The 22,010-nt window shown below is 41.8% G+C and overlaps 1 protein-coding gene across 6 annotated transcripts in view; it reads right to left on the reverse strand.

Annotated features, from left to right (window-relative positions):
* Positions 1 to 22,010, reverse strand: part of stxbp5a (syntaxin binding protein 5a (tomosyn)) — a 235,648-nt gene that overhangs the window by 97,062 nt on the left and 116,576 nt on the right. For all 6 annotated transcript variants that reach the window (XM_055639037.1, XM_055639042.1, XM_055639040.1 and 3 more), the window contains exons 8-12: positions 15,827 to 15,950; positions 14,223 to 14,301; positions 7,147 to 7,301; positions 1,428 to 1,500; positions 33 to 180 (exon numbers count right to left, since the gene is read on the reverse strand). In XM_055639037.1, the coding sequence (XP_055495012.1) occupies positions 33 to 180; positions 1,428 to 1,500; positions 7,147 to 7,301; positions 14,223 to 14,301; positions 15,827 to 15,950 (579 nt within the window). The remainder of the gene's footprint in view (positions 1 to 32; positions 181 to 1,427; positions 1,501 to 7,146; positions 7,302 to 14,222; positions 14,302 to 15,826; positions 15,951 to 22,010) is intronic.

Raw genomic sequence — 22,010 nt, forward strand, 5'->3', positions numbered from 1 at the left:
AGAAATGTAGAAATAAAAGACTAATTTGAAACCTTTTTACTGTATCCTTGCCGCTTCTGCTTTGCCCCTACATAATAAAGTGCAGGAATTAGGTCAACAGGGCAGTCAGCAAAATATTCGCAGCAGGTGACAGGCGATTCGTGTATGTCCAAAGGGTAAGGGTTCTCAAATATAGGATAACTGGAAGACAAAAATATCAACATGCATTCGCCATCAGTGGCGAGTTTTTCATTCAAAATAAATGCTAAAGTTACTTTGCACAAATAATGTGGCACCGTTAATTATAATTAAAACTTTTAATTTGAGTTTATTTCAAATATTGAACTGTGTGAAAAGTGAATGTTGCAAACACTTAGTTATGATAGAAGGGTGCCTTTTGCTTATGGATTGCCCACAGATTGAGGTTTTTCCATGCCTTCCACTCGTTAATGGTTGAACAAAATACTTTTTCTAATATTTCTAACACTTTATACTGAGGCTCACGAGGACTGCCAACACTTATCACATTGATTGGCTGCCAACTTAAAATATCCAGGTCTTAACTGAAGAATGGGGAGAAAATTAAATCCATATTGCTGCACGAAATGTGGTACCAAATCTATCATGCCAAAGCAATTTATTTCCCCCATCATAAACACATAGAAGTGTTTCATAAATGTCAGCACTATACAATCAAGACCCCTTATTCTGGACTCCCTACCAGTGAACTTTAACATTAAATTCCACTTATCACCTTGGTTACCATCTCCAACCTTCTCTCCCACATCTGACATTAATCTCTCCACCTGAATCCACCTATTATTTACCAGTTCTTGCCCCACCCCATCCCCCACCTTATTTTGGTAACTATCTCCCTTCTACTCCATCAGTCCGAAGAAGGGTCACAACCCAAAATGTTGTCCATTTCCGTCCATAAGTTCCATTTCGCTCCAAATCTCCATGAACCTTTGCTTAATTTTAATAGAAAACAATTCTAGGTTGTGTAATAAATCATTGTACTTCAGTGTGTAAATAAATCTTGAGGTACTTTAATTTTCACAGGTGTGATTAACCCTAGCCATCCTCTAACCAGATCCTGTATTTCTAACCCTTTGCACTCGTCTTCTTGACAGTTTTTCAGAAAAGTCAACACTTTAATGGTGTCTGGAACCCCCTAGTACCTTTGATCCTCCATTGCTTTTAGCTTTTCCCCCCATTTAGAAATAGTTTTATCTTTTGATAGGCAAATGTGAAACTTTTGATCTAAATGAAATCCATTTGCTCATTTTGCTCCTTCAATTTATTAATTTATTTAGTAAAAACTGCTTCCAGCTGCATTGCTACAATTATTATTTTTTTTAATGAAATGCCAAACAGTTGAATTCCAATTTTATGGACTAGAGAGAAATGATCATGACAACAGAAGTCAACACCAAATGGAATCTTACCCATTTTGTCCAAGATCTACGACTACCAAGTCCTTTTCCAGAAGGACAACAACTGCAAATGGATCCTGAAAATCTGCAGTAAAAATGAAAAACAAATCAAACAGATCAGAAACATACAATGTGACTGGTGAACCAATTTCTAGAAATTGGGCATTAATCAACTCTTAAAAGTTAAAAACTAGACCATCGCATTTTTACTCTTTTAATTATTGCACTGCTCTATTTTAAATTATCAGTTATATCTTTTAAAAATTGCTAACATTTGAAAAATAAAGTTCATTTATTAAATTATGCGATCAGGCCCTTATACAGTTTAAGCAGTTTACAGGACGATGATCCACTGTAGACACCAAAACAAGAAAGGAACAAAGTTATAGATTGCTTCTGACAACAATTTAGACAAAGTAGTGATTCTTCCATCAAAGAAACAATTTGGTAATTTTTTTAAAGTGTACATTATTTTAATAATATGTCTAATTTTAAATTTATATGGCATATTTTTTAGCTTAGATAATTCACAAAATTGTATATTACATTTGCTATAATACAAATACAAAATCAGGGGGTATATTGACGGCAGAAAATTGTTGATATATGTAGCTTAATTTTTAATTGGTATTCGTACCAGCATCTTATTGTCCAAACAAAAAAAGGCATTGTCCACGGAGAACAAAGCTACAAGCGTTTTCATTTATATATTTTACTGTACTGAATTAAATACTATTTTCATTGAAGTCATCATCTTTCTCACATTAAATAGTCTATGAATTAGCTGATTTGGATCATGTTGGGACTGAGAGAGCAAAAAAGGGTTATGGAGTCTAGCCAGTAGGCCAGTCCAGTTATTTTCTCTGTGTGCAGTAAGAGCTTGAACCTGGTAGGATTAAAATAAAAGGTAAATGGTGAAATGGTCTTACATTCACTACTAAGGGACAGTAATACAAAAACCCTATTGATCTGTGTGCAGTGTACGATGAGCACCATACTCGTTTTTCAGTAAATCCAGGACAGCATATTTAAAAGGAATAAGCAGAAAGTTATATTTCCGTTTAAAGAGTAACCACATGCAATATAGCAGTCAAATGGTTTCTGCATTATATACTTTAAGAATGTGGCCACCAAAAAGGCAGTGGTTGATAGTTCAAACCAAAGTAAAATGGAAGAAGTGAATGTAAATCCATAGATATGGCAATAGAGGGCGGACATTTGCAGTGGATAGATATTCACAGAATAGTATAGTATAGGATAAGCATATGAAAGGAATCAAACAATACTGCAGCACCCTGAAGCAAGGAATAAACCAGAGTCTATATTGTACCTTAATTCATGATTTTCTGGGCTCAAAAGCAACCCTGTGGTTCATACTTTTATTTTAGCATTTGTAGAATCGTTCAAGAACTGTTAATCCTGCATACAGTTAGAATGCATGGACAGTAGAAATTTGACCTTTACTCGAACAAAACAAACATGCAATCGTCTGCCTGATTCTCGACATTGTGCCACATTTATTTAATTGGTTTCTTTCAGTTAACCTGTGAACTCGCTGTTTCATAAAGAAAGGCGTTTCCAATACACAGCTTCAGGAAAACTAAGTAAATGATTACATTGAATGGAGAATGATTTTTTTCATTGCAACCTCCACAGAAAGCTTATGTCTATGATGTCTGAAGTCTCCCTGCCTGACTACATCTTCTGTCACTTCACCACACCAAGATCTCCACAGAGACAGTGTGCTCAACACAGTGCCCTACTCCTTTGCTCATTTTCTAAATGGGGAGACAATCCAGACTATTTTCTAAATGGGGAGAGAATCCAGAAATCGGAGGTACAAAGGGACTTGGGAGTGCTGGTTCAGGATTCCCAAAAAGTTAATCTGCGAGTCGAATTGATAGCAAAGAAGGCAAACGCAATGCAAACATTGATTTCAAGAGGGCGAGAATACAAAAACAGAGACGTAATGCTTAGGCTCTATAAGGCACTGGTCAGGCCGCATTTGAAGTATTGTGAGCAATTTTGGGAACCATATCTGAGGAAGGATATGCTGGCCCTGGAGAAGTTCCAAAGTAGGTTTACAAGAATGATCGCAGGAATGTGTGTGTTAAATTATGATGAGCATTTGACGGCACTGGACCTGTACTCGCTGGAGTTTAGAAGAATGAGGGGGGACCTCATTGAAATGTACTGAATAGTGAAAGGCTTGGAAAGAGTGGATGTGGAGAGGATATTTCCACTTGTGGGAGAGTCTAGGACCAGAGGTCATAGCCTCAGAATTAAAGGACGTTCCTCTCGAAAGGAGAAGGAATTTCTGTAGTCAGACGGTGGTGAATCTGTAGAATTCTTTGCCACAGAAAGCTGTGGAGGCCAAGTCAGTGGAATGTTACTGCAGAATAATAGATTCTTGATTAGCACAGATGCTTGGAAAGAGTGGATGTGGAGAGGAGATTTCCACTTGTGGGAGAGTCTAGGACCAGAGGTCATAGCCTCAGAATTAAAGGACGTTCCTCTCGAAAGGAGAAGGAATTTCTTTAGTCAGACGGTGGTGAATCTGTAGAATTCTTTGCCACAGAAAGCTGTGGAGGCCAAGTCAGTGGATATTTTTTGTTCCCTCAAAAGCAGAGATAAATAGATTCTTGATTAGCACAGATGTCAGGGGTTATCCATTTTGAATGACCAATTTACCTTCCCTGCATTCACATCAGCCATTATTGTCAACGACTCCTCCTGGTCAGTTCTATACCACACCCCTTTAAATCTGCACTCATAACGCCTCTGTTCAAATAGGAACATCCTGTCACTGTAAACTAAAGTTTGCATCTCCAATCTCCTTGCCTTTTAATTCCTGATCTCCACGCTAATTTTGCTGAGAACTCTAGTCTGAATCGTCCAATCTGGTTTCTCCCTGTTGCACTAGTAAACAACAAATCACTCTATTCTTGTCCAAATAAAATAATATTGTGGTAATCAATAGTCTTTGCCTCTGATGACTTGTCTACTTGTGGACGAGGATTGACACATGCTTGTGGTAGCAAGGCTGGGTGATGATGTGGTTTGAAGAGCAGGAGAGCTATAGGAATCTCAGGAAAGCAGTGAGAGAGGGTTTTGCAGAACTCCCGGAGAGGAGATCTTCGAACATAGGATAATTGGCTGCTGGAGCTTAAGATAACTGTATTAAATTCTAGGTCCTTCTTTGAAAAAAAAAACATTTAGTCATTGATAAGATCTATGATTGGGGGAGATGACCCACACTGCTAAGTGTACAGGCCACAGTGAAACACTAGTTCTCCAAAGATCTTCCTTGGTCATGCATCAGGGCTAGTAAAGCCGACAAACATGGTATAGATTCCAATCAGCCCATCAAAAGTCATGTTTGCTATGAGACAAAGTAACCCTACAGTAAAACAGCAATGCCGATTTAAATCTTGCTCTCAAATTTATCATTGGTTGATATTTCTACTGTAACACAATTACTGCACTGCTACTGGTAGTTTAATAACACTTTTTCATTATCTCGTTTGCTCACATTTAAAAAAAGAGAGCGATTGAAATGTATTTGCAGCTGAAGTAAGCAATGTCAAGCAAGGTTTTATTACATCAGCCATGACTCAATTGGAAAGCTCTCATAACAGAGTCTGAGTTAAGAGTTCAAATCACACTCTAGAGGCTTGTATACATATTCCAAGCTGAGCTTCCAGTGCAGTATGGAGGGAGAAACACAATCACAAAGGTTCAATTTTTCAGATGAAATGTTAAACCGAGACCTGATCTTTTCTCTCTGATCACACTATGGAGGAAGGATGTGATTAGCACTGGAGAGGATATATAAGTGCATCGGCAGGAAATTGCTTAGTATAGTGTGTTTCAGTTATGAGAAAATATGATTTTCCTTGGAGCAGAGATGGCTGGAGTTCCTTATAAAAATTTACAAAATTACAAGAGGTAATGGTAATTACAGGAAAGTTGTATTAGGGGCATAGGGGTCTTACTCCAGAAGGTGCAGGCTAAGGGGTGTGACATTTAGAAAATATATTTTAAAAACTTTTTCATCCAGAGATACTACAATGCACTGCCTGAAAGGATGATGGAGGCAAATATTCTCAATATCCAAGAAACTCGAAGGTGAGCATGTGAATTGCCAAAGTGTAGAAGGCTATGGACCAAGTACTGTAAATAGGACTGATCAGGATATGTCAGGATTTGTTTCTGTGCAGTATTACAATGTGAATTAACCTTACTAAAGGAAAGAATAAGGGAGTTCTGCATTCTGAACTGACCTGGCCAATATTTATCCCACAACCATAGAGTCATACAGTGTAGAAACAGATCCCTTGGCCCAACTTGCTCATCTCTATACTTATAAAACTCTGATTGTGTGTGTGTGTGTGTGTGTGTGTGTGTGCGTGCGGGGGGGTGTGTGTGTGTGTGTGTGTGTGCGTGTGTGTGTGTGTGCGTGTGTGTGTGTGTGTGTGTGTGTGTTCGTTTGTGATTGTCAGTTAACGATGTGTGTGACTGTGTGGTGTGGCTCTGCTCCGTCGCGGCCCGCAGTTGCACTATTTTCAACGCCTTCCCGCTGGGCTTTTTTTCCATGCACTGCGCACTATTTTCAACGTCACAGCCCCCTCCCCATTTTTTCCATGCGCTGCGAGTCATTTGGTCGCTGCCCGCTCCCAGTCGACTCTCATTCGGCCGGCCGGCCGCAGCTGAATGGTTGGGCTTCCGAGGCCCAGAGCGCCCCCAAGGCCTGCCGCCCACTCGCAGTCGACGCCGCCCGCTCAGTGTCCGTGCCACCCGCCGACTTTAAGTCTGCCCTCTCACCCTCTCTAACCTCCCTCCCCTTCTCCCCGAGCTTCCCCTCCTCTCCCCTCCCCCTTCTCTCCTCCCCCTCTCCTCTCCATCCCTCCCCCACCTCTCTCTCTTTCTCTGCCCCACTCTCTCTGCCTCTGTGTCTCTGGCCCCTTACTCTCTGCCCTCTCTCTCAACTCCCCCCCCTCTCTAGATTTATTACATAAATTATAAAGTGGCTGTTCATCAATAGTATCCACTGGTTGTAGAAAACTTTGGGATATCCTGAGATTTTGAAAGGCATGGCAGAAATAGGAGAATGATCCGGGCAATGATTGGGTTAATATATGATGAACGTTTGACAGCATTGGGCCTGCACTCACTGGAGTTTAGAAGGTTGAGGGGGGACCTCATTGAAACTTACCGAATAGTGAAAGGCCTGGATAGAATGGATGTGGAGAGGATTTTTCCACTAGTGAGAGAGTCTAGGACTAGAGGACACAGCCTCCGAATAAAAGGATGTACCTATAGAAAGGAGATGAGGAAAAAATTCTTTAGTCCGAGGGTGTTGAATTTCTGAAATTCATTGGGACAGACAGCTGTGGAGGCCATCGGAGACTGACAGATTCTTGATTAGTATGGCTGTCCAGGATTATGGGAAGAAAGCATTAAAAGGGAAAGGTAGATCATAGAAATTGCCTAATTCTGTTCCTACGACTTCTGAATTTATGAAATACATGTCCTTTACTCAATATGTGAATAACTTATAAGAGAGTTTCTCTCATTAGAGTCAGCTGCTGCATGCAAATTCTTATACAATTTTTTAATGGAAAACAAATACACTTTTGAATGTTTTTTACTGGTGTGGACTTCAGAATCTGGCAGTACAGAATACAAAGCTGTCACATTTGATGCAAACCAGGTTACGAAGCAAACTTACCACTTGCATATGGTGTTTCACAAAGGGTGAGAAAGTCAACAATTGGATAGTCCATTTCAAGTACTGCAGTGCTTTTCCCGTGCATCACTGTCAAGCATGGTCTTCTACCTACTGTATCATAGGACAGTCCCCCTGAAAAAATGATGAAAGGATCTCTGGAAACAATAAATATAAATATTAGTTGGAATTATGGATAAATGTTTATGATCTGATTATGCCATAGTAGGGCTAAAAAATTACATTCTAAACTAATATTTCATTGCTATAAGCACGTCACAACTGCTGGAAGATCATCTTTCAAACCATACTACATAGAAATCAAATATAGAAATCACACTTGGAATATAACAATGTAATATCCCATGGTAGACACAAAATGCTGGAGTAACTAAGTAGGACAGGCAGCATCTCTGGAGATAAGGAATGGGTGATGTTTCAGGTCGAGACCCTTCTTCCGTCTGAGTTACTCCAGCATTTTGTTTTATACCTTTGAATTAAACCAGCATCTGCAGTTCTTTCCTGTACAGTGTAATATTCCATATATAAGATTAGCCTTTGGTCCAAAATATAATTATTGGCTGTCATGAGTGGCTGGAAGGAAACGGATGCTTACCATTTTTTAGAAAGTGTAATTTCGCTGTAACTTATGTGTACACAGAGTAATCTGTCATAAGAGAACAAATATTGGTGTTCTTAAAACAACGGTTCAATGTGCAACACATTCTGAGTTGGTGTGAGCCCAGTCAGACAAGCAGTTCAGAAGTCAGTGAAATTTTACTTCCCGGTCACCCATCCAGCATCACATTCAACATCAAAAAGATCTGGTGACTATATAAAGGAGTTTTAACAGTGGAAGATATTAAACAGTGTGCACAAGCTACCTCAGATAAAGGAATATTTAAAATGGAAAGTTGAAAGGCATATATTTTGATATATGTAATACTCTAAGGTGTGAAATCAAACCATATCATTAATTTGGAGTATTCTGGAGTATGCATGGAAAAACTCAAAATAATAGCAGTCAACAGTTTGCACACAGACTGGTTGAATCCATTATATTTTTGTCCTCAAACACAAAGGATGTCTGAAATCCAAGTGAGAGTGGGGTTGGAAGAAGAAACAAGGGACTGCAGATGCTGGAATGACCAAAACAACAAAACATTGGAGTAACTCAGTGAGTCTGGCAGCATTTCTGGATAACATGGATAGGTGACGTTTCGGGTCAGAAAGCCTTTCCATGTTCTCCACGGATGAGCAACTTGCTGAGTTACTCCAGCACTATCTCTTTTTTGGGGAGTGAAAGTGGTGGGAAGAATGGAAGAAATGAAACCCAAGAGGAAATAAGAAAGGGGAAAGGGGAAAACAGCAGAAATAAGTTGGGAAAGTGGGTAAGTGGAAATAGTTCTATTTTAAGTTATAAGAAGATAGAAACATAGAAAAATAGGTGCAGGAGTAGGTCATTTGGCCTTTCGAGCCAGCACGCCATTCAATATGATCATGGTTGATCGTCTACACTGCACTGTGAACATACACTGCCTTCCCTCAATAGCAATAATGTCCTTCCTCAAATTAGGAGTCAAAAATTGCACACAATACTCCAGGTGCGGTCTCACTAGGGCCTTGTACAACTGCAGTTGGACCTCCTTGCTCCTCGACTCACATCCTCTCGCAATCAAGGCCACCATGACATTAGCTTTCTTCACTGCCTGCTGTACCTGCATGCTTACTTTCAGTGATTGATGTACAAGCACACCCAGGTCTCGTTGCACCTCCCCTTTCCCCAATCTGACACCATTGAGATAATAATCTGCCTTCCTGTTCTTACCACCAAAGTGAATAACCTCACATTTATCCACATTATACTACATCTGCCCACTCACCCAAACCTATCCGAGATGGCTCGCTTTTAACCTTATTAACTAATATAGTGAAACACAATGGGCTAAATCATTGTGCTGAGCTATAATATAAGTTTTCAAAAAAAGATAGCGAGTCTGAGCCACCTCCCATTCCTTTCATTAAATGGTACATTTAAAGCACGAGTTCACACCGCGTCAACACCCTGTAATTCAAAGAGCTCACAACGATAACATGTTGGAGCAGAGTACTAAGTGCTGGCATAAATTAGATTAGACAACATAAAACAATACTGATGAATTTGATGCTGTCAGCAGATACCGCCTCCCTGGCATGCTGATGGCCTTTTGGCCTGTTAAGTGAGACTAGGCAACATTTGGCCTGTTGGTTTCCCACCTTTCCCTTGAAAAGGTTCTTCTGTATATGTTAGATTTGCTACCTCAATCTACATTTCCATTAGTTCACCTTATGCTAGCAAGTTCCCCATTCTAACCATTCAATGGATTATTTATTTTATTTCTAAATTCCTTATTTGAGATATACCTTTTGGAGAGCAACTATAGTCCTGCTTCAGAATCACTAGAACAAGTTCCTTGACACTACTTAAAGTCACTGCTCAACCAGACACTGCTAGAAGTACTTACACAGTAGGGGCGCTGCATTGGTGGCAGCCTCTGCCTACAGCCTGTTCGTCTTTTCATTCTTTTTTTAAATTTTCAGTTAGTTTAATGTCTGTTTTGGGGGGGAACTTTAACTTTTCTATGTGGGGGAGGGGGGCAGGGTAAGGGGGAAAACTGTTTCCCAGTCGCTTCCTGGCGGGGACGTGACTATTTCACCGAGTCGCGTCCTCGCTCCCCACCTCGCGGCCTACCAGCTGGATTGGAGCGGCCTTTCCTGCTGGGGACCGGGAAATGGGACCAGAGCTACAACAGCGGCGGCGCAGCGCTGAATTCACCGCGGAGCGGGCGATGCCTACCTGGGTCGCCGTTTGGAGCTCCGGAGTGTTGGGCCGCTGCTCAACATCGTGGAGCTGCGGTTTGGGAGAACTTCCAACGCGGGCGGCGCTGACCGTCATCGCGGAGTCCTGGGGCTCCTTGCAGAGGGCCGCCAGCATGAGTCTCCGCCAAGCACGGCCTGCGGACTTTGGGAGCTGTCGACTCCGGTAGGAGGTGGCCGACTCGGTTGTACAGGCCGCTGAGGACGTCCCCAGCCCCCACGTCGGACTTATATCACCCCGGCGAGCGGGCCTGAACATCGGGCCGCCCGTAGCGGCGACTGCGGAGGGCTCGGGGAGGCCCTGACCACGGGTGAACATTGGGGAACATTGGAGGAACAGACTGACTTTGGTGCCTTCCCTCACAGTGGGAAACTTGATTCTGCTGTGTGGGGATGTTTTTATGTTGAATTCTATCGTGTTGTGTTTATTTTTATCTTTACTTTTATTTTTATTGTATGGCTGTGTGGTTATCTCATTTCACTGTGCCATCTGGCACATGTGACAAATAAATGTATCTTGTAGAGTTCCACAAGGTTGTTTCCTTGGTCTTGTTTCCACTGTCCATAATTAAATAGAATTAGTTCAGGATTGAGAACGTCATCAATCTATTCAAGGTGGGCAACTTAATGTCAAATTGCTCAAGATGTTATGATACAATTTGTTGTAACTCAGCATGTGACAATTTGTTTAATATGCATTAAGCACCATCCCAATTGCTGCTGCTTTGTCACAATTCTTGCCAAGGTCACCACAAGTTGAGAGTTTGCAGCCAAACATGCAGCCATGCTCATTCAGACTTTTAACAAAACTTCATATCAGGAGGATATACTTGACTACGAATCAGTGCTGGGCAGATTCAGCAGATTGATTGTTAGGGTGAAGATTAGACTGGTCTTCATTGGAATGTTATAAAATGAGAACTTTTCATTGAGACATAGAGGCTTTTGAGGAGGATTAACATAGTGAATACTGCAAGGCAGATTCCTCCATATAGAATGTATAAAACCAAGGTCATAAAATTAGGATAAGGGGTCAGCCATTTGGAACTTAAACATGAGGAAATTTCATCACACGAGTTTGTGAAACTTTGGAATTTTGAAAGCTGTTAATGCTCAGTCATTGAATATATTTTGGGAAAATCCGAAAGATCTGTGGACATGAAAGGAATGAGGGGTTTGGGGGTCAAGCAGAAAAACGGAAAGGAAGAACTTTGACCTTACTGAATGGCATTCCACTCAAGTGACCACATTGCCTACTCTTGTCTCTACTTCTTACATTCTTGTGTCAACACTGGCCATCTTGCATAAACTGCCCTCCAAAACTCTCAATGTGGCCATTCCGTTGTCTTTTTTGATGACCCCCACTATCTCCTCCAGCTCTGTCACTAATTTCAACTTGCTCAGAAATATGCCAATACTAAATTGTTGGGATTAAATTTTTAACATGCCCATCCATCTGGAATCACCATTCAGTCTGCTCATACCCATCTGTACAGATACAGAAGGATCAATCGTATTCACCCCCCCCCCCCCCCTCCCTACACCCACCACACCAAAACAACTAAAATTCCAGTTATATGAACAAAGGGCCAGCAGGAACTCCGACGACATGGCGAAATGTTCAAAATGTCTCTGATGGCTTTAACAACCAGCAAAACCCCAACCCCAGCTACAGAAATTGTGTGGCGTTCGTTAAATGACCTTCAAGGAATTGAAATATAGTTTTTGAAAGCAACATAAAACATGGATTATTAACGCTAAACTGAAGTAAAATAACTTTATAAACTTGCTCTTTCTTTGTCCCTTTCCACAAAGCCCTGCAATCTCTTGGATCTTGCACCAGTTTTGACAGCTAACATATATAAAACTGAAACATAACCATTCAACCCATTAGTTGTGGTATATTATTGCATTTCTCTTCCATACGCTTTCCATTATCCATCTGATAATGATCATCTTTAGCATGGCAGAGAAGAGTCTCGATCTGCTGTCAGATGCACCTTTTGACAGTCTTATTTTTCACAAGCTCAGAGGACCACCTCTTTTCTATATTCTTAGTTTTCTGACAATGCTTTTTTCCTCATGCCTAAATCCCTAAAATTCCCAAATTATATTTTTCTACAGCCCGTTTTTAAAAAAACCTAACATTTCCTAGAGTTGGAACCTGATCAAAATTTAAGAGATTTTGAGAATTCATCATTAATAATGTGAAATGATACCCAAAACATATTAACAAAAACTGATTGTGCATCAATGCAAAAGCAAAACAGATGCTGGAAATCAGAAAATGAAAACAAGTAAACACTCAAGACAATCATGGAATACTTTTATAAAACCAAGACAGATTACGTATCTCGGGTTAATAATTTTTATCAATTCTAAAAATAGGGCAATGAACAAAATTGCCCGACCTTTCACTCTCCATTCAATATGCTTGCCTGGTGATTATTTCTGGCTTTTATTATTATTAATGCAACAATTTGTTCCCAACCTTTTTCCTTGTCACCATGCATGACTCAACTTTTTGATGATGAATCATTGCTGATAAAAGAGCTGTATATTTGTCCTCACTAGATGAACAAAATCCCTAAATCCAACATAAAACCCATGCATGCGCTTAATTTAAATAACTTGCAATGTTTGCACAATTTGTAATGGTTTAGACCCATTAGTCATCACACCCACAAATTACCACCAAACTGCTAATTCAATTTGAAGAATATGTCAATCATACTGGTTCCCAAGACCAATCCCACAATGTGGCATTTACCATTTATCTATCAGCAACTTCAGCCAAACAGAATATTAACAAGAGGCATGTATGACTTTGCAATAGCATCAGAACGAACACCCTCAATGTTGCAAATTTGTTGCCAATTTCCTCAGCAAATATAGCCAGAATTTGCATGCAAAATGTCATTTCAGGCACAATCACATCATCCATATAGACTAAAGAACCGCAGATGCTGTTTTACAAAAAAAGACACAAAGAGCTGAAGTAACACAGCAGGACAGATAACATCTCTGGAGGACATCCATATGTTCATAGCACAAAAAAGGAACACTACTAATCCTACACTAGTTTTAGTTAACCCTGCAACAATGAAGCACTTTTATTTAACTGTATATGAACCAGACAAAAAGCTCTCACCTCCATCTGCATACAGACTAAATTGCACACCCTCTTAAATTAATTTCTGGTTGATTGACTTCATATTAAGATGACATTTAGGCTTTACATGCACCCCATGCTCTCTTCTTCTGTATGTAAAACAGGGGTTGGCAACGTCCGTCCCCGAGCTGAATGCGGCCCGTGACCTGTAATCATCCGGTCCTCAGACTTCCGTCATCTCCAGTACCTCCCAGGCCTGAGGCCGCGGCGCCCTGGCGCGGTGAAGCAAGGCGGCATGCGCTGGCGGAATCGCCGAGCTCTGGCTGTACCACATCCTGTGCAAAGCCGCCGGCACGGCCGCGCACCTTCCGTGTCTGGGCTTCACTGTTGGGATCGGGGTTGTCAATAGGCCGGGGGCAAGTGAATGTGAGTATTTGAGCCACAGCCTTCAGGACAGAGCCAAGGCAATGATCCGCAGGTACGCCATGTTCGTGAGCGCCCGTAACTAGGGACCAGTGCTCCGGGTGGCGTCCTCGAAGGGGCGGGATCTATGTGAATACGTGATTTGATGCCTGCCATCCGGGGTGGGATCCATGCGTACACGTGATAGATGTGGCCCACCATCCGATCACAGACATGCGTCCTGGCCCCTATGCAGAACAAGGTTGCCGACCCCTGATGTAAATGGATGGCAACGAGAAAAATGTGGGGCAAGTAGTTACTGGTCCTTCAGACCTGTTCTGATATAGTCCAGGACCTAAAACATTAACTGCTTTTTCTTCCATGGATGCTGCCTGCCTACCTGAATATTTGCAGCATTTAATTACATTGCAGATTTGCTGCATCTGCAGCTTTTTCCTTTATTTCAAGTTACTATTTGCCAGTTAACCAGTTTACACAAATTAGTGTAGTATTTTGCATTAAACTTTTGCCATAAATCTTTAGCAAGACCATTTCCAAAGACTAGAAGCAGTAGGTGTTGGTTGTATTTGTTATTGTTGAATGGGTTGCTGAAAAAGCTCAGAAAATAGTCAGGGAAATAGATAGGAGATCGTTGTCACTTGTAATAACTCAAAGTATTGATAGAATGAAGAGGAATATTAACACATACCCAGATTTACATGTTCTATATTCCACTTTCAGGATGGGTTTGCAGGACTCGGGCTTCTTTCCATCTTTTGGCTGCTTTGCTGAAAGCAAAGTTTTAATTAAATGGAGAGTTGATTAGTTCAGTCTGCTCCCCAAAATTGACATTCACAAGGAAAACACATTGCTCAAGAACATGCAGAACAAAATGTCATACAAGAGTGTAATTAATGCAAAGGAGTACTTGGTAACTGTTCTTTGCTAAGAAATAATGTACTCCAAGAAGCTACCCATTTATTTGTGCAAAAACCTCAAAGAACTATCTTTAAACAGTGATTAGCAAATGGAAAATGAACAAATCTCATCTAATCCATTAGAAAACAAAAGGAATCAGCTCATTCCATTCATGTGCGTCCAGATAGCTAAATCCTTTTGAAGCCATCTGCCAAATAGCATGAATGCTTTTACAGGGCCAGGCCAACACACACTGCAGTCAAGGAATTGACATATTCACAGAAGGGTAGAGAACAGGAACAGGCCCTTTGGCCCACGATATCTGGCCGAACATTATGCCAAATTAAATTGACCCCTTCCGTCTATAGTTGATTCTCGCCCTTCCATTCCCTGCATATTCACGTGTCTCTCTAAAAGCTTGAAAAACATCACTATCTGCTTCCACCACCCATGGCAGCAAGTTCCAGTCACCCACTATTCATTCTGTAAACAAGCTTACCTCATTGGATCCAAAAGCTATGCCTTCTAGTCTTTGGTATTTCCACCCTAGGAAAAAGGTTCAGACTGGTTCCCTACAGCTTTTGACACTGAAGAAAAAACAATCCAAGTTTGTCCAAGCTTCCATATAGCTAATACCCTCTAATCCAGGTAAACTTCTTCTGCACCCGCTCTAAAGTCTCCGCTCCTTCCTGTAATGGAGCAACCAGAACCTCATGCAAAACACCAAAAGTGGCCGAACAAAACTTATATAAAGCTGCAACATGACTTTCTGACTCTCACACTCAATGCCTGTCCAATGAAAACAAGCATATCATAAGCCTCCTTTACCACTCTATCACTTTGTGTTGCCACTTTCAGGGAGCTATGGATTTCCCCCCCAAGATTCATCTTTACATCAATGTTGTTAATTAACTCGGTACTTTCCTCTTACATTTAACCTTTCAAAACGCAACGCCTCAAGCTCGGATTGATCATCATTTACTATTTCTCTGCCCATAAGTGATTTATATCCCCCCTGTATCCTTTGACAACCTTCCACATTAAGCGCAATTCCACCAATTTTGGTGTTGACTGCAAACTTCACCAAGTAGTTTTTTTCAAAACAGCTAGTATTCAGGCTCTTGAAGAACAAGAAATGTACCCATCTAGATTCTGCAAAGTTACAGACATAATAAATTGGAAACTATTACAAGGCTGAGCATGAAAAAGCAAGTAGCAGTTAATCAGTACATTAACAGCTAAAAAACTTAACCAATAGCCGAGTTGAAGCGTCTCTGCCTTTGCAATAAGGACTGACTTTTAACCTTCATGGCGAATTTAAGGAAGGATTTCTTAAAAACTGAAACTGCAGAAAAAATCTTTGAATGAATCGAATAACACACAACAGGCACTTACCGTGTGGTGTAATAATCTGTGCAGGTTTAATGGGAGATCTTACATTCCAGACAGTAAGGCTGCCATCTGAATGGCTACAAACAAATTGTTTTCCTTCATGATGCCAAGCCACGGAATGGATAGCCTGCTCAAAAGACATTTGCACTAGCTCAATTTATTGCAATAGAATTAGTGTGGAAGAATCATGAGAATCACAACTAGCATTGAAAAAGCATTAATAGTAACTAAATATGCATAGAATAATGCTGAACACCAAAACTAAAACTGATGCTTAGGCTGCAACTTGAACGTCCAGGAATGCAAAAGACTGTAAAAAGTGGTGAACACTGCCCAGTCCATCAACGGCTCTGACCTCCCCACCATCGAAGGGATTTATCGGAGTCGCTGCCACAAACTGGCAGCCAGTAACATCAGAGACCCACACCATCCTGGCCACACACTCATTTTATGGGAAGAAGGTACAGGAGCCTGAAAACTGTAACGTTCAGGTTCAGGAACAGCTTCTTCCCTACAGCCATTAAACACAACCTCAAATAAGCTCTGCGCTACAATAGACTATTATTATTGCACTACTGTTGTTTGTTTTTTGAGTATGTGTGTATGTGTATATATATGTGTGTGTGTGCGCGTACATGTATGTGTAAATATACACACTGAACATATTTTCTCTCTCGTTTATCATATCGTTTACAGTGTACTATGTTTTCATATTTTGTTATGCTGCAGCAAATAAGAATTTCATTGTTCTATCTGGGACATACAGTGCTCTCCTTAAAGCTTGGGACAAAGACACATCCTTTATTTATTTGCCTCTGTACTCCACAATTTGAGATTTGTAATAGAAAAGAATCACGTGTGGTTAAAGTACACATTGTCAAATTTTAATAAAGGCCATTTTTATACATTTTGGTTTCACCATGTAGAAATGACATCTGTGATTATACATAGTCCCCCCCATTTCAGGGCACCACAATGTTTGGGACACATGGCTTCACAGGTGTGTTTAACTGCCTCCTTAATGCAGGTATAAGAGAGCTCTCAGCACCTGGTCTTTCCTCCAGTCTTTCCATCACCTTTGGAAACTTTTATTGCGGTTTATCAACATGAGGACCAAAGTTGTGCCAATGAAAGTCAAAGAAGCCATTATGAGACTGAGAAACACGAATACTGTTAGAGACATCAGCGAAACCTTAAAAGAGTTAGAGACATCAGCCAAACCTTGAAAAACCACAGTTCTGGCAAAAGGTCTTGTGGACAGATGAGATGAAGATTAACTTATATCAGAGTGATGGCAAGAGCAAAGTATGGAGGAGAGAAGGATCCGAAGCATACCACCTCATCTGTGAAACACAGTGGTGGGGGTGTTATGGCCTGGGCACGTATGGGCTGCTGAAGTTACTGACTCACTTATCTTAATTGATGATACAACTGCTGATGGTAGTAGCATGATGAATTCTGAAGTGTATAGACGCATCCTATCTGCCCAAGGTCAAACAAATGCCTCAAAACTCATTGGCCGGCGGTTCGTTCTACAGCAAGACAATTATTCCAAACATATTGCTAAAGCAACAAAGGAGTTTTTCAAAGCTAAAAAATGGTCAATTCTTGAGTGGCCAAGTCTATCACCCAATCTCAGCTCAATTGAGCATGCTTTTTAAATGCTGAAGATGAAACTGAAGAGGACTAGCACCCAAAACAAGCAGAAGCTAAAGATGGCTGCAATACAGGCCTGGCAGAGCATCATCAGTGAAAACACCCAGCAACTGGTGATGTCCATGAATCGCAGACTTCAAGCAGTCATTGCATGCAATGGATATGCAACAGAATACTAAACATGATTACTTTCATTTACATGACATTGATGTGTCCCAAACATTATAGTGCCCTGAAATGGGGGTGGGGGGGACTATGTATAAACACTGCTGTAATTTTTACATGGTGAAACCAAAATGTATAAAAATGTTCTTTATTAAATTCTGACAATGTGCATTTTAACCACATGTGACTTTTTCTATTACAAATCGCAAATTGTGGCGTACAGAGGCAAATAAGTAAATGATGGGGCTTTGACCCAAACATTACGGAGGGCACTGTATGTCAACAAAATACTCTCGACTCTTGGTAATACTAATTGAGCAGCATATGACAGTTGACAGAATCACAATTAATATATGGGACCACACAACCCTGAAGAAGGGTCTTAAACTAAAAACATCACCTATCAATGTTCTCCAGATCTGCTGCCTGACCCGAGTTAATCCAGTGCTTTGTGCCTTTTTTTAACCTTGCAACGTATCCTGGAATCAACTTTAGATCATCTGCCCCAACATTACCTTCCATGGCCATGGCTAGAGTAGGCATTAACGGGTCCTTTTCAGAATGGCAGGCAGTGACTAAAGGGGTGCCGCAAGGCTCAGTGCTGGGACCCCAGTTAAATACAATATATATTAACGATGTAGACAAAGGAATTAAATGTAACCTCCAAGTTTGCGGATGACACAAAGCTGGGTGGCAGTGTGAGCTGCGAGGAGGATGATGAGTTTGAAGGATAACTTGGATAGGTTGGGTGAATGGGCAGATGCATGGCAGATGCAGTATAATGTGGATAAGGGTGAGGTTATCAACTTTGGTGGCAAGAACAAGGAGGCAGATTATTATCTGAATGGTAGGAATGGGTGGCGTTTCGGGTCGAGACCCTTCTACAGACTCTTTTCTGAAGAAATGTCTTGGTCCGAAAGGTCACCCATTCCTTCTCTCCAGAGATGGTGCCTGTCCTGCTAAGTAAAGGGCCTGTCCTACTTAGGTGATTTTTTAGGCGACTGTCATAGTCGTAGCAGGTCGCCGGAAAAACGCCATCTGGACCCCCCTACGACAATGTCTATGACAAGCTACCACCTTGTCGACGTCAAACTACGGCAAGCTACCGGCAACTGGCGACTCAATCGTCATGATTTATGACGTCCACCTACTATCACACCTACGACAATCTACGGCCACAGGCGGCAACCTACGACAACCGAGGTCAACCTACGTCCGCCCGTGACAACTGCCGGCGACAACTAAAGACAACTGATTCAATGCCTGTCGCTACTTGACCTCTTGATGCTGGTTGACGTAGGTAGTCGCCAATGGAATTCACCGGTCAGCACCGGCAACAACCTACGTCACTTGGTGACAACCCACGACAGCCACTCCGTCAGGAGAAGTCAAGCTATGCTCATTGGCGTCAAACCCACTCGCCGAACATTTTTGAACATTTTGAAAATCCAGTGGCAACCTGAAGGATGCTACGACTCTTTGGGCGACTGAGGAGACTACTCACAACCATACCGACGACACTCCAGCGACAACTTAGTCGCCTAAAAAAAATGGCCGAAGTGGGACAGGCCCATTGCTCCAGCTTTTTGTGTCTATCTTCGGTTTAAACCAGCATCTGCAATTCTTACACATTATCTGAATAGTGTCAGATTAGGAAAAGGGGAGGTTCAACGAGACATGGGCGTTCATGTACATCAGTCACTGAAAGTAAGCATGCAGGTACAACAGGCAGTGAAGAAAGCAAATGCCATGTTGGCCTTCATAGCGAGAAGATTTAAGTATAGGAGCAAGGAGGTCCTATTGCAGTTATACAGGGCCCTGGTGAGACCATACCTGGAGTATTGTGTGCAGTTTTGGTCTCCAAATTCGAGGAAGTACATTCTTGCTATTGAGGCAGTGCAGTGTAGGTTCAGCAGGCTAATTCCCGGGATGGCGGGACTGGCATATGATAAATGAATGGATTAAGTGGGCTTATGAAATCTTAGAGCTAACGGAATCAAGGAATATGGGGAGAAAGCAGGAACGGGATACTGATTTTGGATGATCACCATGATCATATTGAATAGCGGGGCTGACCTACTCCAGCACCTATTTTGAATGAATACGTTTATTGGCCAAGTATTCACATACAAAGAATTTGCCTTGGTGCTCCGCCCACAAGTGACAACATGACGTACAGTGACAGTTAAGAATGATACACCTATATAATTAAAAGTCTCATCTTGACCACTTCCTGTCTGCGCTGTATATTAATTTTAGAAAAAACGCTACCCTGTATCGCTGTAATTTTTGGCCATCTTACTCACATCCTCCTCCCCTGTGCCAGCCCCGAGGATTTTTCCCATCAATGAAAAATATAAAAGTTGGGAGTGTTTAAAAAAACCTTGAGATCAGCTGATTGGTCCTCTCGCCTGTCAATCACCATGAGGAAGGTAACACCCCTTCCGGGGGGGGGGCAGGACTAAAATACCCCGGATGCCTGGAAGCGAGTCAGTCACTCTGCAGGATCGCGAGGGAGAGGCCACGTCTGTCATTCTAAACTGTGAATCAACTGAACTGTGAGTCTGCAATGTACTTGCAATAAATGATTTGTTAGCCCTTAATGACAATGCCATGGGTTATTTGGCCTGCTGCCCTGCCTGTGCTTGAAAGTGCAATGCCTAATTGGAAATTAAATGGCAATGCCATGAGATGTTTGGCCTGCTGTCCTGCCTGTGCTTGAAACTGCAATACTTTATTAGGTCCGACTGTTTTTTTAAGGAATAAATGCTTTATTAGGTCCGACTATGTTTGGAAGTAATAAATGCTTTATTAGGTCCAACTGTGTTTGGTAGGAATAAATGCTTTATTAGGTCCGACTGTGTTTGGAAGAATAGATGCTTTATTAGCTCCGATTGTGTTTGGAAGGAATAAATGCTTTATTAGGTCTGACTGTGTTTAGTCCAAGTCCCGCTCATTCCATAGCTTCCGCTTAGTGGACAGGTCACGCTGATTGCGTAATTTCCGGTGAGTGCAGAGGTCGCGCTGATTGCAGAAGTGCCGCTGACTGTGAAAGCCCCAAAGTGGAGAGGCCGCGCTCAGCTGTGTGAGTAGATTCACGAAAATGTACTGTCATATATATGGTGTGTGAGCCAGTGTATGTGAGTGTGTGTGTGAATGTATGTGCGTGAGTGTATGTGTGTGTGTGAGTGAAATGAAATGCCTTTATTTGTTGTTGTAAGTACTGCATACAACTAAATTGTATGTGTCTGTGTGCGTGTATGTGTGTGAATGTGAGTGTGTGTGCGAGTGTGCGCATGAGTCTGTGTGTGTGAGGGAGTCTGTGTGAGTGTGTATGTGTGTGTATGTATGTATGTGTGTGAGTGTATGTGTGTGAATGTATGTATGAGCGTGTGTGTGTGTGCGCGCATGAGTGTGTTCGTGTGTGTGTGGAGGGTGTAAGTGTGTGTGTGAGTGTTTGTATATTGGAATTGGTGGAGAGGTGGAATATTGCATTGGGGGACGAACCCTCCAGTGTGAAGCTGGGACCCAACGGGTCCCACTTAGTCTAGTAAAACATTAAACATTGATAATAAAACATTATTGATTAAATATGTGAATTAAATAAATTACCAGAGCAAAAGGAGGCTACAGATTTTTGGTTATTGACATGTGACTACTACTTGTGGAAGAAAGCTGTTTTTATGTCTGGCTGTGGCAGCTTTGACAGTCCGGAGTCGCCTTCCAGAGGGAAGTGATTCAAAGAGTTTGTGGCCAGGGTGAGAGGGGTCAGAGATGATCTTACCCACTCGCTACCTGGCCCTTGCAGTGTACAGTTCGTCAATGGAGGGAAGGTTGCAACCAATAACCTTCTCAGCTGATCGGACGATTCGCTGCAGTCTCCGTGTGTTGCGCTTGGTGGCTGAGCCAAACCAGACCATGATGGAGAAGGCGAGGACAGACTCTACGATTGCCGTATAGAATTGGACCATCATTGCCTGTGGCAGATTGTGCTTCCTCAGCTGCCACAGGAAGTACATCCTCTGTTGTGCCTTTTTGACTGTGGAGTCGATGGTGGCCCCCCACTTAAGGTCCTTGGAGATGATGGTTCCCAGGAACTTAAAAGACTCCACAGATGTGACTGTGGTGTTGTTGATGGCGAGTGGGGTGAGGAGAGGGGGAGCTCTCCTAAAGTTTACAATCAATTCCACTGTCTGAAGAGCGTTGAGCAAGAGCAATAGCACCAGGATGCCAGCTGTGACACTTCCTGTTTGTAGGATTCCTCCCCATCCTGGATCAATCCAATCAGGATTGTATCGTCCGCAAACTTGAGAAGCATGTCAGAGGAGTCAGTGGAGGTGCAGTCATTGGCGTAGAAAGAGTAGAT

The sequence above is a fragment of the Leucoraja erinacea genome, chromosome 8, assembly GCF_028641065.1.
Source record: "Leucoraja erinacea ecotype New England chromosome 8, Leri_hhj_1, whole genome shotgun sequence".
Taxonomy (NCBI): domain Eukaryota; kingdom Metazoa; phylum Chordata; class Chondrichthyes; order Rajiformes; family Rajidae; genus Leucoraja; species Leucoraja erinaceus.